The following is a 15,301-nucleotide window of genomic DNA, read 5'->3' as shown; positions in this document are numbered from 1 at the left end:
GGATTCCTTGCACTTTGTCATGTTAGATAAAATCTTATGAAAATTACAGCTACAAGCAAAATTGGTGGCCCTCGCAGTGAAGCTCGCCGCCGGCTTCGAGGCGACCGTGGGGGTTCCAGCAACGTCATGCTCTTGCCACCACCGACGCGCTCATGCAGTTTCTGTAGCCGTCCACCAGGCGACACACACCCACGACTTAGGCAGGGCTCCCTGACGACACACCAGCGCAGTCGAACTGAATAGGAAATTCAAGCTATTGGGCACTTTAGAGACTAACAAAGGTCAGTCCTAGCAAGCATGTATGATTTACAGCAGTCTTACTCAAACTGTGGTCTCTGGACAATTTGGGGTGAGAGGGCACCCACTAGTGGACGGAAAAGAACTCCAGGACAACTTGTATAATCAGAGGAAGCTAAGTTATAGCGACTGGAACGGTTAGTGGTAGGAATCATTCCAGTTAGTCAGAACTGCTCTTTGCTTGGTAATGAGTTATGCTCTGCTTTCAGTTAAACAGCTGTTGTTGTTTTCACTTAATTTTGTAAATAACTCAAAGTGCCCAAAAGTGGCAAAAGTTTTTTCCGCCGTAAAGTGGCAGAAAAATAATAATAATAATAATAATTTTTTTAAAAATCCTCCAAATTCAATAGGTCTTCGCCAGCGCTTTACTGCTCAGTAAAGCACCGTCATCGAAGCACAAATTATACAAGTTTCTTTGATTAATTTTCTTGTTTTTAAGCAACAGTGTTTAATAATGCTCTTCAAATTACTGTAACATACTTATCCTTAGTTTCAATTTGACATTGTGCTATTGATTTTATACCCCTTTTTGCAACCAGAAATACACAGTTGCTGGTCTTTCAATTTTATTGTTTCATTTCCTTTAGAAGATTGAGTACTTGTGTGAGGAAGACCTCTTGTTGAGGAGACGGAGGGCAGATGGGCAGAGATGGAAGCGCGAGGTGAAGTGTGTGTGTGTGTGTGTTAGACGGAGTGAGCCAGGGAGCCGATTGGTAGGCCTGCTGCTCGAGCTGGCCGCCACACATGGCACCGTGCCCAGCTTACGCTAGCAGATGTGTCACTAGTGACTCAGCTGTGTGTGAGCGTCCACGTCTGGGACACAGACACCCACCCTCTCAGTCTGTGAAGAGAGGGAGTTGTTTAATGACCCCCCACATCTTTCATCTCACTTAGAGGAGTAGATCTGTGTGGCACCCCTCTCCCGTCCTGTTTGCATTGCCACCTCTGTTCTTGTGACGGACACGGTGAGGCTTCTGTCAGCACGTTTGTATATGACAGAATGTGACAGTGTACACATGTCGCCTCCCTGGGGATGGAGGGGTATCGTCTGCTGACCAGAAGAGCAGGGGAGCTGAAAGTGAGGGTGATGAGTGAGAAAACGCTGGGCGGATAAGCAGAAATAGATGTGATTCAATTCAGGGTCAAGGTAAAACCTGGGAGGAGAAGGAAGGAGCTGCATATTTATTGTTCTCAGGCTGAAGCTATTCAGCGTGGAGAATGCGGAAAAGTTTGAGTTCATGGTAAATATTTGAATGACCTGGTTTTGGTGGGGACAGGACACCGGTCGTGAATTACGGAAGTTGAGTCTCTGTCGTCATTTCTTTCAGGGAAGATGCATCACATCAAATGCTGAAGCTCTGGCTTTAGCGACACTCGGCATTCCTCGCATTCTGTGTGCACCAAGAGCTAATCATGAGTGCTAAAGCAGGGTGTGGCGTGCTAAAATAGTGTTCTCAGGAAGTCACCTCAACAGGTGAGTGTTTCCTGAGTCAGAGGGGGAGGTATGGATGTCTAACCGATCTCATTGTTCTGAGCATTGAGCAAGTCCTTATTTGCACTTGTGTTATTGCCTCATGTTCTGCCTTTTGTTGCATCTCAAGCAGAGACATGAACAGCCAGTTGTACTGCAGGTTTTTGTTTTGTTGTTATAAAGACCCAAGTAAAACATGAATGTCCTCAATTTATTATTGACCCTAATAATTCTGTAAACACATTTCACTGCTAAAGGTATTGCACTTGAAATGCAGTGTAATACAACACATAATAGATAATACTAATTATTATAGATAATATTAATTATTATCTATTCTGTATGCTAGAACTGTTGCCTTTCAGTTTGAAGGTTATTGGTTTAAATCCCACTCTGGGGTCTCTCTGCATGGAGTTGCCAGATTTCCCTATTCAAACATGTGGGTTTTTTTCCCAGGTATTCCAGCTTCTTCCCACAGCCCAAAAACCTGATTAAAAGGTTAGTTAGTTACTCAAAATTTCCCAATGAGTTTCCGTGTCCCTTGTGTCTCTTTGTATCACTTTGGAGAAACTAACCCGATAGATCGCTGGGGAGGATTTGAGTATGGTAATGATTAAAGTCTCCAGGTGTGTGCTGCTTCAATAAAGTTTTTTTTGGCTCTGATCCCATCATCTGTACTTAAATATCTGTTGAAATGAAGCCTGCTTGACATCAGGAAAATATGTAATTTCTGAATATTGTGATGACAAGATTGAGTATAATTAACATCTATTTTCCTAGCTCTTTTTTAATGACAACTGCATCACTATTTTTAGGTATCCTCAACATCTCATCCACTAAAAAGGTACATTTGGCTTCTATCCAATGGCAGTTAGCAACAACCCAAGTGATTTTTTTCCAATAACAATTCATATAAAGCGTTTGGTTCCTGGTGTTTGAGGTTGGGATTAAAATTTTGTCCAACTTGTTTACATTGTCAAGCTACAAGTGTAAGTTACAAACACACTATTTGACGAGCAAGTTATCAGGTTAACTTATATAGGCCTTGACTTGTAGGGGTTCTGAGTAGAGAAAAAGGTGAATGCCTGGTGCCTTAAACACATTTAACAATAAATATTGCATTCTTTGAAATATTAATATTAGTAATCTCTGTAAAGTATTTGTAATTGTGACGGAGGAGCCGTCACGATCGGAGAGTCCCTGTTAGCAAACATGCACAATTATAAACTTACCTGTTTCTTTTCCTTTTAGTTTGGATTGAGGCGATTCATCGTGGGTGCACACGCGGTGTTTTCGTTTGACGTACATTCTAATCGGTTATTTTCAGGTACATGTTTTTCCGGTCTTCTTTGGGGGAAGTTGTTTCCAGTTTGGAGCGCACCGGGAGCCAATTACGTGATGTGGCGTAGTCATCACAATGTGCTGGTTGTTTTTGTTCTTTGTTTGGGTGTATTTTGATTATAAATTTATTTATTTTTTCTTCCTTATTGTTTCTTATTATTTCAAGGATTTGAGTTAGAAATAATTGTTTAGTTTTTGTTTTGTTTTGTTTTGTTTGATGGGACTTCCTCTGGGCGGAGCCTGTAGCTATAAAAGCAGGGCTCTGTTTCATAGAGGGCAGTCTGCACCTAGGCGTGAGAAGTGTCACATTGGGGTGATGAGCTGCGACTTGAAGGTACTGCTGTGCTGTGTTGATTTTTAAGTCATCTTGGACATTTTTGTAAATTATGCATTTGCCACTGTTGATTCACTGCACTGATAAAAAAAAATAAATCTCACTAAAGTAATCCCTGGCCTTGGCCCGTCATTTTTTTGTGGTGGCCCAAGTCATAAAAGAACCCCGTCACATATGGTGTCAGAAGTGGGATTATGACAAGCCGGAGGGTCTCGTTTGGTGAAGCAAAGATCTGGTCTTCGATCACAATCAAAGATGGAAGAGCAGATGGCTGACAAAGCATGGGAGAGCATGCCGACGTCGGATGGATCAGATGAGGAAGGTGAAACAAAGCCTGGCCCCAGTGGATCAAGTGCGTTTGGCAGTGAGTTTTTCACTTTGATGAAGGACTTTATGGCAGGTCAGCAAAAGCGAGAGAAAGGGCTGCTCAAGGAACTGCAAAATCTTAGGATGTCTTTGCAGCAACCACAGCAAGTACCACGCCCTCACCTTCAGCCAGGAGCTGGTGCAGAGCAAAGTGATGACGATGATGATGGTGGTGGTGATGATGGTGATCCAAGCCGGCAACCTCAGCCAATAAGTTACACCTGATCCAAAATTCCTCCTTATCAATTAGGAGAAGACCTGGAAAACTATCTGCTGCGGTTTGAGCGCATTGCTAAGACCTGGAGGTGGCCAGAAAGTGAATGGGCGTGCCGACTCATTCCACTCCTTTCTGGGAAGGCGCTGGAGGCCTATGCTGCCATGGATGAGGAACGTGCTCACTGCTACAAGGACTTGAAGACTGCTTTGTTAGCAAAGTTTGACATCTCACCAGAGACTTACAGACAGAAGTTCAGAGCAACAAGTACACCTGCTGGTGAAACTCCTACTGAAACTTACCACCGTCTTAGAGGTCTCTACCGACGATGGATCCGTCCAGACCAGTGTTCCAAAGAGGACATCGGGGCTCATCATCCAGGAACAGCTGCTGAGCGTTCTGCCCCCGGATGTAAGGACCTGGGTGAAGGAACATGAACCTAAGGATGGTCTGACTGCTGCAAAGTTGGCTCTTCAGTACATGAATGCACGGCGAGGAGGAGCAGCACGTTGCTCCAATCCAGTACCACGTCCTGTTCAACCGGCTGGACATCAACGGTATGCCAGAGATCCAAGCCAGGAGGTTAAGGTACCATCAGTCCTCTGAATCCACCGCCTAATGGTAAGACATTAATTTGCTATTATTGCCAGCAGCCGGGCCACAAGGCTTCGGTGTGTCCAATAAAGAAGACAAAGTTTACTGGTTCCTGCTATGCTCCTAGAGCTGAAAATCAGACTGGAGTCAAAAACTTTGAAACTAGAACTCAGAAAACTGTGATTGTGAATGGACTGCAGGTGACTGCATTAATAGACAGTGGTAGTTCCACATCACTCATAAAAGAGAGTCTTGTATCTGTTGGATGTGTGAACTATGAAAAGAAGACTGAGATTTTGTGTGTGCATGGAGATTGTCATGTGTATCCAAGAGCAGAAGTGACTGTCATTGTTGATGATCAACCATATTTGCTAACTGTTGGTGTGGTGAAAAACCTACCTTTTGATGTCATTTTGGGTACAGATTTACCTGTGATGTTTCACCTTTTGGGAGAGGTACAAACTGAGGGGGACAAAGTTAGCAATGCGTCCTGTCCTGTGATTACTCGTTCTCAGGCCAAAGAACAAGTTGAATCCTTACCTAATTTTGATGATAGTTTGTTTGAGGTTCCAAAATTGTCTAGAAAATCCAGAAAGCAAAAAATTTGAGAAAAAGCTACTGCTGGGTGGAAATGTGTCACAAGATTTAACAGTGGATGACATGTGGAAGATACCTGAAAATATTGCTACTTTACAGAAACAGGATGTGTCTTTACAACCTTTATTTGACAGAGTGGAGGAAAAAACTAATGCTAAGTGGAGAGGAAGAGAAACGTTTGTGTTAAAAGATGGCGTGTTGTATGCTTGTAATGAAAAACAACGGTTGGTAGTTCCAACTAGTTGTAGGGCACTTGTCATGCATTTGGCACACACCATTCCATGGGCAGGGCACTTGGGGCGTCACAAAACATTTATGCGTGTCAGCTCACGTTTTTACTGGCCGTCAATGTATAATGACATTAATGCATTATGTGCTTCTTGTCCTACATGCCAGAAGACTCGTCCTGCTCGGAAATCAGATCGGGCGCTCCTCCAGCCACTACCTGTCATCTCTACTCCTTTTCGTAAGGTTGCAATGGACATTGTTGGACCCCTAGTGAAGAGTGGGCGTGGTCATCAGTACATCTTGGTAGTATGTGACTATGCCACCAGATTTCCGGAAGCTTTTCCACTGCACACAATTACTGCTCCTACAGTAGTTAGAGCTCTGGTCCAACTATTTTCAAGAGTTGGAGTCCCAGATCAGATTTTGACCGACCAGGGAACTAATTTCACCTCTAATCTGCTAAAACTCTTTCATAAACAGCTTGGGATCTCAGCCATCAGGACAACGCCTTACCATCCACAGACTGATGGACTGGTTGAAAGATTCAACCAGACGCTAAGAGGATGCTGCAGAAGTTTGTGAATGACACTGGCAGAGATTGGGACCGCTGGTTACCATTCCTTCTCTTTGCCTATCGTGAGGTGCCACAGGCATCAACCGGGTTCTCCCCATTTGAACTCCTGTATGGGTGGGATGTTCAAGGACCTCTAGACCTGCTGAGGAAAAGCTGGGATGCATCAGAAACCTCATCTAGTGCCAAAGGTGTGGTCCAGTACGTGCTGCAGATGAGAGGTCGGCTTGCTGAGTACCAGGAAGAAGCTGAGAAGAACCTGTTGCAGGCCCAGCACAAGCAAAAGAGGTGGTATGACCAGCAGGCACGGCAAAGGGTCTTCAGTCCTGGACAGAAGGTGTTGCTTCTCCTGCCCTCATCCACCAGCAAACTTTTGGCCAAGTGGCAAGGACCCTATACTATCAGCCGACAGCTAGGACCCACCACCTATGAAGTCTACCATCCTGAGAAAAAGAAAGCTACACAGGCTTACCATGTGAACTTGCTAAAGGAGTGGAAAGAACCATCATGTCCAGCTCCAGAAACATCATGCCTGTTGAGACAAGTGGAGGAGGAAGAAGAGGTTCCTGGTATTGAAGTGAAGGCTGGACAGTCAACCCCCAACCTCAGTCACTTGACCTCACACCAAGCCTCACAACTTCAGCAGATCTTTCAGAAACTGTCTCCTCTCTTTTCTTCCAATCCAGGCCGGACCACCTTGATTGAGCATGCAATTCGACTGAAAGAGAAGCAGCCAATTCGTCAACGCCCATATAGAGTTCCACAGCAGTTGGTGGACAGCTGCGAGATGAAGTCGAGGCCATGCTAACGTCAGGTATTATTGAACCTTCAAACTCTGAATGGTGCAGTCCAGTGGTCATTGTGTGTAAGAAAGATGGCTCACTGCGGATTTGCATTGACTTCAGAAAGCTTAATGCAGTTTCAGAGTTTGATGCCTATCCCATGCCCAGGGTGGATGAGCTGCTGGAAAGGATTGGACAAGCAAAATTCATTACCACACTTGACCTGTGTAAAGGGTACTGGCAGGTTCCCTTGGAGCCTTCAAGCAGACAGTATACAGCATTTCGCACCCCTTCTGGTCTGTTTCAGTTTACTGTTATGCCATTCGGCCTGCATGGTGCTCCAGCCACCTTCCAGCGGCTAATGGACAAAGTACTGCGAGGAAGTGAAGACTACAGTGCTGCTTACCTCGATGATGTAATCATTTACAGCAATAGCTGGGAGGAGCATGCTGCACATCTCGCAAGAGTGTTGGAAAAGATTGCAGAAGCAGGACTGACACTTAACATATCAAAGTGTGTTTGGGCACAACAGGAGACCAGATACCTGGGTTACCAGCTAGGGAGAGGAGAGGTGCGACCACAGATGGACAAAGTGGAAGCAATCCAAAAATGCCCTCGTCCTCGAACCAAGAAGGAAGTGCGGTCATTCCTGGGACTAGCTGGTTGGTATCGAAGGTTTGTGCCTCATTTTGCTACACTTGCTTCTCCACTCACCAGTTTGACAGCGAAAGATCAGAAGAATCCTGTTGTGTGGACCAAGGAGTGTGAAACTTCTTTTAACACTCTGAAAGCTCATCTATGTTCATCTCCTGTCCTTCGAAGTCCTGATTTTAGTAGGAAATTCCTGGTCCAGGTAGATGCATCCAAAGTTGGTCTCGGAGCTGTCCTGGCTCAAGGAGATCCTGGAGAGGAGCAACCCATACTCTACCTGAGCCGTAAGCTACTACCTCGAGAGGTGAGGTATTCTGTAGTGGAAAAAGAAGGCCTGGCAATTAAGTGGGCTCTGGAAAGTCTCAAGTATTATCTGCTGGGCAGAGAATTTGATTTGGAGACAGACCATCGGGCCCTGACCTGGATCAACACCATGAAAGACAGTAACCATCGTCTGACTAGGTGGTATTTGTCCTTGCAACCTTACAAATTTAACATCTGTCATAGGAGTGGCAGACTTAATAAAGTGGCAGACTTTCTTTCTAGGTTGCCGAATTTCGCCAACCTTGGAGAGGAGAGGGGTGGTGTGACGGAGGAGCCGTCACGATCGGAGAGTCCCTGTTAGCAAACATGCACAATTCTAAACTTACCTGTTTCTTTTCCTTTTAGTTTGGATTGAGGCGATTCATCGTGGGTGCACACGCGGTGTTTTCGTTTGACGTACATTCTAATCGGTTATTTTCAGGTACATGTTTTTCCGGTCTTCTTTGGGGGAAGTTGTTTCCAGTTTGGAGCGCACCGGGAGCCAATTACGTGATGTGGCGTAGTCATCACAATGTGCTGGTTGTTTTTGTTCTTTTGTTTGGGTGTATTTTGATTATAAATGTATTTATTTTTTCTTCCTTATTGTTTCTTATTGTTATTTCAAGGATTTGAGTTAGAAATAATTGTTTAGTTTTTGTTTTGTTTAGTTTTGTTTTGTTTGATGGGACTTCCTCTGGGCGGAGCCTGTAGCTATAAAAGCAGGGCTCTGTTTCATAGAGGGCAGTCTGCACCTAGGCGTGAGAAGTGTCACATTGGAGGTGATGAGCTGCGACTTGAAGGTACTGCTGTGCTGTGTTGATTTTTAACTCATCTTGGACATTTTTGTAAATATTATGCATTTGCCACTGTTGATTCACTGCACTGATAAAAAAAAATAAATCTCACTAAAGTAATCCCTGGCCTTGGCCCGTCATTTTTTTGTGGTGGCCCAAGTCATAAAAGAACCCCGTCACAGTAATACATATCAAATGCGGTGCTGTTTCCTTGAAAGCCTCTGGATCCAGTGACACCATTACTTGGTAACGGTTCTCCTGCAGTGAAGTGTTAATTGTTAGCATGTGAATGTAACAGACTGAAAACGTGGCACCGAAACCAGCCCAATGAAGAGGAGCTGTAAGATATTTGTGAAGCAAAGTCAGAAATGTGTAAAAGGGACACTTTTAAACAGTGTTAAAGACTTTTGTGGGCGATTAGCACTGTTAGCTAACTGTAACCACAACCTCTCTATGCACTTAACAAATGGCAAATATTCGACCCTGTGTCTTCCAACAAGCTCTTTACATTTCCAGCTCTTGGACATTTTATGATGGAGACTTATAATAATAAAGCAAATTTCTGAAAGCCACTTTGTTTATTAGCCAAAGCTAATTTCTTGTCTGATATAACTTTAAAAGCTCTTAGTGTTTGCTCAAAACACACAGCAAAAACTACACATAAAGCTGTAACTCTATGAGATTACCATGTCTAGTTTAATTTTATCTTTTTGGCTGCAAGCTTATTCCTATAGACTAAAATCGACCAAAATGTGATCTGCAGCAACACAAAACCAAAGAGTGTTACTGTGGCATCAACACAATATCAGTTCTATGATTGACCATCTCTTTTGGATACAACGGGGACATTGATTGGATAAAATACATGTCACTAAAAAATAATAAAGTTGACTGATGGATTCATAGAAAAGTATAAATCACTAATTGCTGCTTTGCTATTTGAATTTTAGACATTAAAAGCAAAAAATAAGTCAATGAAAAAATATTTTTCAACAGGTTGTGTTCCCAAGTTTTACATTGCTCTCCTGATTTAGTTTTTTCAATCACCAGCAGGGTGCAAACTGTGATGCTGTGTGAAGACACGTTGGCGGTTTTTCTACTATTGACGGTTAGCTGCTGCTGCTTCTTCACAGCATAGCTGATGGCCGCTCGTTTAGTGTATTCTTGCAGAAAACTGCGGGGAGAGGTGGAAATAATGTGTCTGATATTGCCCTAAACAAATAATGGGCCGAGGCGGCTCTTGAGATGGAGGCCGAGCAGACAGAGGGAGGATAGGAGAGAAATAGAGCTAGAAAGAGAGACCAATACTCTATTTTGACTGAACTGCAAAATGGGATTTGCATAAATAAGGCTGAAACATCAGCAGGGCCTTCTTTGCAGCCAACAGCGAGGCTAAGATGAGGGAAAAGAGATGATTTGTGTGTTTGTACGTGTGGGAGATTTTTTTTTTTCCTCTCCTCATTTTAAAATGAAAAACAAGCTGGCAGCAAGGTCAGAGTTTTCTTCTTCTTTTAATCCTTTACCTTACCTGTGGAGAAAACTGCCAGAAACGACACTGATGAAAAGCTCTTATTTCCTTCCTCTCATAAGGAGATTTGCTGACGTAGCTGGGAGAGGTCTACCCTTTAACCAGAGTACGATGACTGTTGCATAAGCATAAAATAAATAAACCCCAAATCCAATCAGACTATTTTCCGCCTTCCTTTTCATCTGGCGCTCCATATTTATAGGAAAAAAGCTCATATTTGGAGTCTCATTATCTTGTTTTCCCATTACCTATAATGAACTTGAGCGCTACGTCTTCCTCATGATAGACAATTCAGTTCTTTTACTGCAGAAAAAGTGAGACTGGTCTCTCTGATTACTTGAATGAAGCTTTGTTGTCTTTGTGCTTGTAGAGTACACACCTGGTGCGTTTGTGGATCAGTGTATTCCTCGTGACAGTCATGTCAGCAAGCTCTCCAATTAGTGTCTCGTTAGCGGGGAATTAGAGGCAACAGATGATTGACACTTCTTACTGTTTGTGCCTCTGTGCGGGCACATCCTCGCTTCAGACACATTTGTGTAAAATTTATGTTTAGGCTTTGATGGAACCACTGGAGGGCATACATGCTCGTTTGGGCTGAATGAGCTGGAGGCTGGACCTTGATTTGCTATAAATTATGATTTAAAGAAACAAAATATGATTTTCTGTGGATTCGTTTTTGGAAAAGGCACAACTGGCTTCAAGACCTTACTTGGAGATTTTTACTGACTGGAGAAACAGAGGATGGATCTGAAAGTGAAAGAGTTTAAGTATTGGTTAAGACCTCCTGGGTCAAAGCAGGCATGAAGAGATTGTCTCTTTCCTCCACCCCTAAAACAACTCCAGCTCAAGGCTGTGTGTATCTCATATTAGGCAAATTATAAAATCTCAACTTGGATTCTTTTGTTTATTTTTCTTTGAAGGTGCATTACATCTAAAACATCCAGCTGGACCAATGTAATTCTTAAGTAACTTTCATTGGCTATATATTGATATATTGCAGTGAAAATGCAGACCAGATGTTTATTGTAGGTGTTTGAAGTTGTTTTATACCAGTGTTACAATGTCTGACTTATACATCTTAGTCATGTAAATTCCCACATATGTACCAACCCACTAAGGCCTAAGAGATTTAATTTTTGGTGTTCTTGGACAGAATCTTGAGGTGCAGTCATGAGAAGAAAGACATCTGGTTTGCTTTTTTGCAGATGATGTGGTTCTGTTAGCATCTCAGCTGTTCGGAGCCAGGCGTGAAGCGGTTGGGATAAAAGTTGGTCTCATTGCTTGTCCTGTTCACTTTATGCAGTGGAAAAGCTTTTTCAAGGCACCATAATGGACTAAGACTATTGGACTGCAATTTTAGGTCTCAAAAAAATTGAGCTGATCTGTTTTGTTAGTTTTAAGTGGTAGCTTTTGCTGTTAGTTAGATAATAGGGCTGCACTGTATTAGAAAAACATAAGGTTATTCAACAATATTATTGTTGAATATTTCAGTGATGATTAACCCACATTTTCAACACTTTTCTATTTTCCTTTTTTTTCCAACATCTTGATGAATATCTGTATCAGGTTTGGGCAGTAAGAGCCCATCCTGCTGTCTAAATGTCTAATCTGCATGCAGATTATAAAAACAGGGCAACGTCTACATCTCTGAATCATACGAGAACTGAGGATTGCAATCTGGCATAGTGAAGCACTAAATGAAGTGCAGTTCTCCAAAGCTCAGTAATTTGGATTGTAGATTTTATTTGACGATCAAGACTTTATGGTCTCTCTAAAATTTTACGTTTTCTGTTTTATTTTTCTTTGGGCTGGCTTGTGTCTAATCACTTTTATCTCTGCCTTCTACCTTCATTAGCTTAGTTAGTTGAACTTCAATGATGCTGCGTTAGCTTTGGCTTGAAACGAAGCTAACCTCACACCATTTTGTTGACACATTTTTTTCGTAAATAGCAAGGAATGAGTTCAACACCTGTCCGAAGAGGATCCTCTCTGGTGTCCTACAGTTTGATTTGGTTTCGGTGAAGCCGGCTTCTGTTTGTGTGTAGCAGTGATCTGCGGCGCTGACGGTTGTAAATCACTCCTCCTGTAGACCAGCTGAGAGGAGCGTGTTGCTGTCCAAGCAGGAGCTGCTGTGTTTGTCTGCTCCCCCCTACCCCTTCCTCAAACACTCCACACAGTCTGCCTCTCTCCAGGGGAACTCTGGAGCCAGTTACAATGTTGAGTGTTTTTGGAAAAGCTCCTAAATATTTGCAGGATGACAATGTAATCCGACTGCCTGGGCTGCCTTCTTTTTTAGCAGGATTGTGCTCCTCGCTGTTCAGACACTGGTTAGTTTGGAGTGGATTGCAAACCTGGGCATTTGATTCCTCGTGATACTTTAAATTCAGTCCCTGTTGTCTCAAAGTGCACTACTATGATATCGGAATCATATTGCAGATGGATCATCTTAGAGACGGTTCTGTATTTCATGGGGAACAATGAATTTTCTTAAGCATTTAAACTTAAATAGTTGTTCAGCAGCCAGAAAAAAAAGGCAATATTTAGTATTTCTGTCCAAAATAGTATATGCTGTATATAAAATGAAATATAGTGCCTGAAAATTTTAGCTAAAAATCCATCTTCACAAAGTAATGGTAAAAATATTGTACATGATAATTTCATCAATGAAAAAATTATTTGCTTACAGTTTTGAACCTGAATAAAAGAAATATATTTTTGGGATTAAGAGTTTATCACTTCTCAGTCAACACTTTTGACAATTCTGCAAAAGTTAAGCAATTACAAAATTATGAATTTTGCTTAGAGAATTTAAGCTGCAATAAACCGCTATAATTTTCTTTTCTCTACTGTGTCATCTGCCTTGAGCCCTTCGGAAACTGTCCTCTGTCTCAAATATGGGCATCTACTTCAGTGAGACTAAATCCATAGGGGTTAAAATGATTGACTTGGAAAATCTGAGTTTATGAAGCTTAAAAGATAGTTATCTTTTCTCGCAAACATTCCAAATAGTCCTTTGCAATATCAGCATTGTGCATACTAATATTGCAGTCATGACATACAGTCTTGTTCAATAAATTAGAATATGCGTTCCAATAAGGCTTTTATGTAAATAACCTTTAGGTTGGCATTAAATATGCTTTTCATTAAGCAAACATTTCCGTAACAATGTTTATTAATTGGTCTGATGTAACGTTTTAATCTTAAATGTTTTGTTTTCATTAGCTGTAAGTGGAAAATCATCATAATTAATAGAAACGTATATTAAACATCAGTCTGTGTACAATTAAACAATATAATGTGTTTCACTTAGTGAATTGAATTACTGAAATAAATGAACACTTCAATAACATTCTACCACAGTCCTGGCCACCCTCTTATTACAAAGAAATAATATTCATCCTTGTTTTTACTACATTTACGACTTACAGTACTATAACAATCTGAATGTTTGTTCTTTTTTTTTACTGCTCTGTCACAATTCTTTGTCTCAAACTTAGATCTTTTGTTGGGTTTATAACTTCAAAAACTCCACATTCAAAAGGGAAATGTCTTTCTTTCACAAACTGAAAGAACGTGCTGTTACACACCAAAATTCTCTGGGGATAAAAACCTATTTTTTATTGAGCATTAGTGATTTCTCCATAGAGTGAATAAGAATTTAATTTACTGATCTGTGGTCTTCAGAGAGAAACCTTCCATACTCGTTTACGTAATGTGCTAATGACCAGAGTTGAATTGGGGTTATCTTGCTTAAACCAAATAAAAACACAGAGCCCTCCGAGTTTGGCTGATTCCAGTTTTCTCGGCTAGCCTCTTTTTTTTTTTCCACCAACAGGGACAGAAATGTTTTGCACTAGTCCATGACTTAAAGCCTTTGGCCCCATCCACACCAAGTCACTGTTTAGTCAAACCGTAACATTTTTGTGGATTCAAAGGACATTTTCCAAATCGCTTCACTAACAAAAGTAAATTTACTTTAGTTGAATTTCATCCGTTGTTTAAAATGCTTACATTGTAAAACATTTTACATTTTTCAAGCTCAGAAATCTTGTATTTTCTAGAAAATTTCTCAGATTAGAAGTTTTGAGTCTTTTGGTGGAAATATATTCTTTTTTCCCCCCATCTTCAATTTCCGTGACACACAGTCATAGTATATATATATATATTTTTATTTTTAATTTTTTTTTTTTTTATTTTTAAGGGACTTCATGAGTTTATTCTGGTATCCATGAACTTGAGTCAACTCAAACGTTTCCAAATTTCAATGTTGCAGTTATACTAAAGTGATTGTAAATGGAATACGTGTTTAGTTTTAAGACTGTAGCTCCTTGTTAACTTGCTCTTTCTTTTCTATCCGCAGTGTGCCCGAGGGCCGTTGAAAGCCCCCTTGGGGGAGTTTCATAAATACACAAAGAACAAGAAAAGCCTTCTGGACTATTGTTTTTACACACTTTCCATTTCACACACACACACACACACACACACACACACACACACACACACACACACACACACACACACACACACACACACACACACACACACACCACACACACACACACACACACACACACACACATACATACATCCACATACACACACCCACTCACAGACAAGGACGTAGGGAGAATGTTGGAGGTGCAGGAGGAAAGGCCAGCGGCGGCAGGTACAGCAGCGACACATTTCACCAAGAAAGAGCGAGCAAAGAAAGAAAGAGAGGAGGCCAAGGACGGCCGGGGGAACCTGTCCAACATCACCAATCCCGTCTCTGGCTCCAGGAACGTGCGTGCAAAAGCGGCACTCACACACACAGGCAGTCCTCACCAGCTCATCACTCCACCCTGTTCTGTAGTCCTGGGAGCCCCATCAATGCACTCCAATAGGCTGAAGAACTCCCCGTCCACCAACACACAGAGGTAGGCGAACTAACACACCCTCCCACCCTGGCTTTTGCATGCTTGCAAAAGTATTGACACCCATTGAAATACTTCACAAATTATTTTATTGTAACACATTCAGTGTGTTTTATTGGGATTTTATGGGGTCGGAGAGCACAAATCAGTAAAAAAAATATGAAGTGGAAAGAAAAATCTAAAGACGCTCTTTAATGTTTTTCAGAGTTCAAACTTGCATTCTTTTCATCCCCATTTACTCTGGTCCATCTAAATAAAATTCAGATTGAATCCACCAATTTATTCCTGGTATGAACCCAGTTGCAAAGGTCTCACAG

The 15,301-nt window shown here is 41.8% G+C and overlaps 1 protein-coding gene across 3 annotated transcripts in view; it reads left to right on the top strand.

The window, feature by feature from the left end:
* Positions 1-15,301, top strand: part of bcl9 (BCL9 transcription coactivator) — a 45,191-nt gene that overhangs the window by 16,012 nt on the left and 13,878 nt on the right. For all 3 annotated transcript variants that reach the window (XM_055031495.1, XM_055031496.1, XM_055031497.1), the window contains exon 3: positions 14,432-14,987. In XM_055031495.1, the coding sequence (XP_054887470.1) occupies positions 14,701-14,987 (287 nt within the window). In that variant the 5' untranslated portion in view covers positions 14,432-14,700. The remainder of the gene's footprint in view (positions 1-14,431; positions 14,988-15,301) is intronic.

This window comes from Poeciliopsis prolifica, unplaced genomic scaffold (genome assembly GCF_027474105.1).
Source record: "Poeciliopsis prolifica strain line A6 unplaced genomic scaffold, Auburn_PproV2 SCAFFOLD007, whole genome shotgun sequence".
In the NCBI taxonomy this organism is placed as follows: Eukaryota; Metazoa; Chordata; class Actinopteri; order Cyprinodontiformes; family Poeciliidae; genus Poeciliopsis; species Poeciliopsis prolifica.
This window is presented reverse-complemented; position numbering and strand designations above follow the sequence as displayed.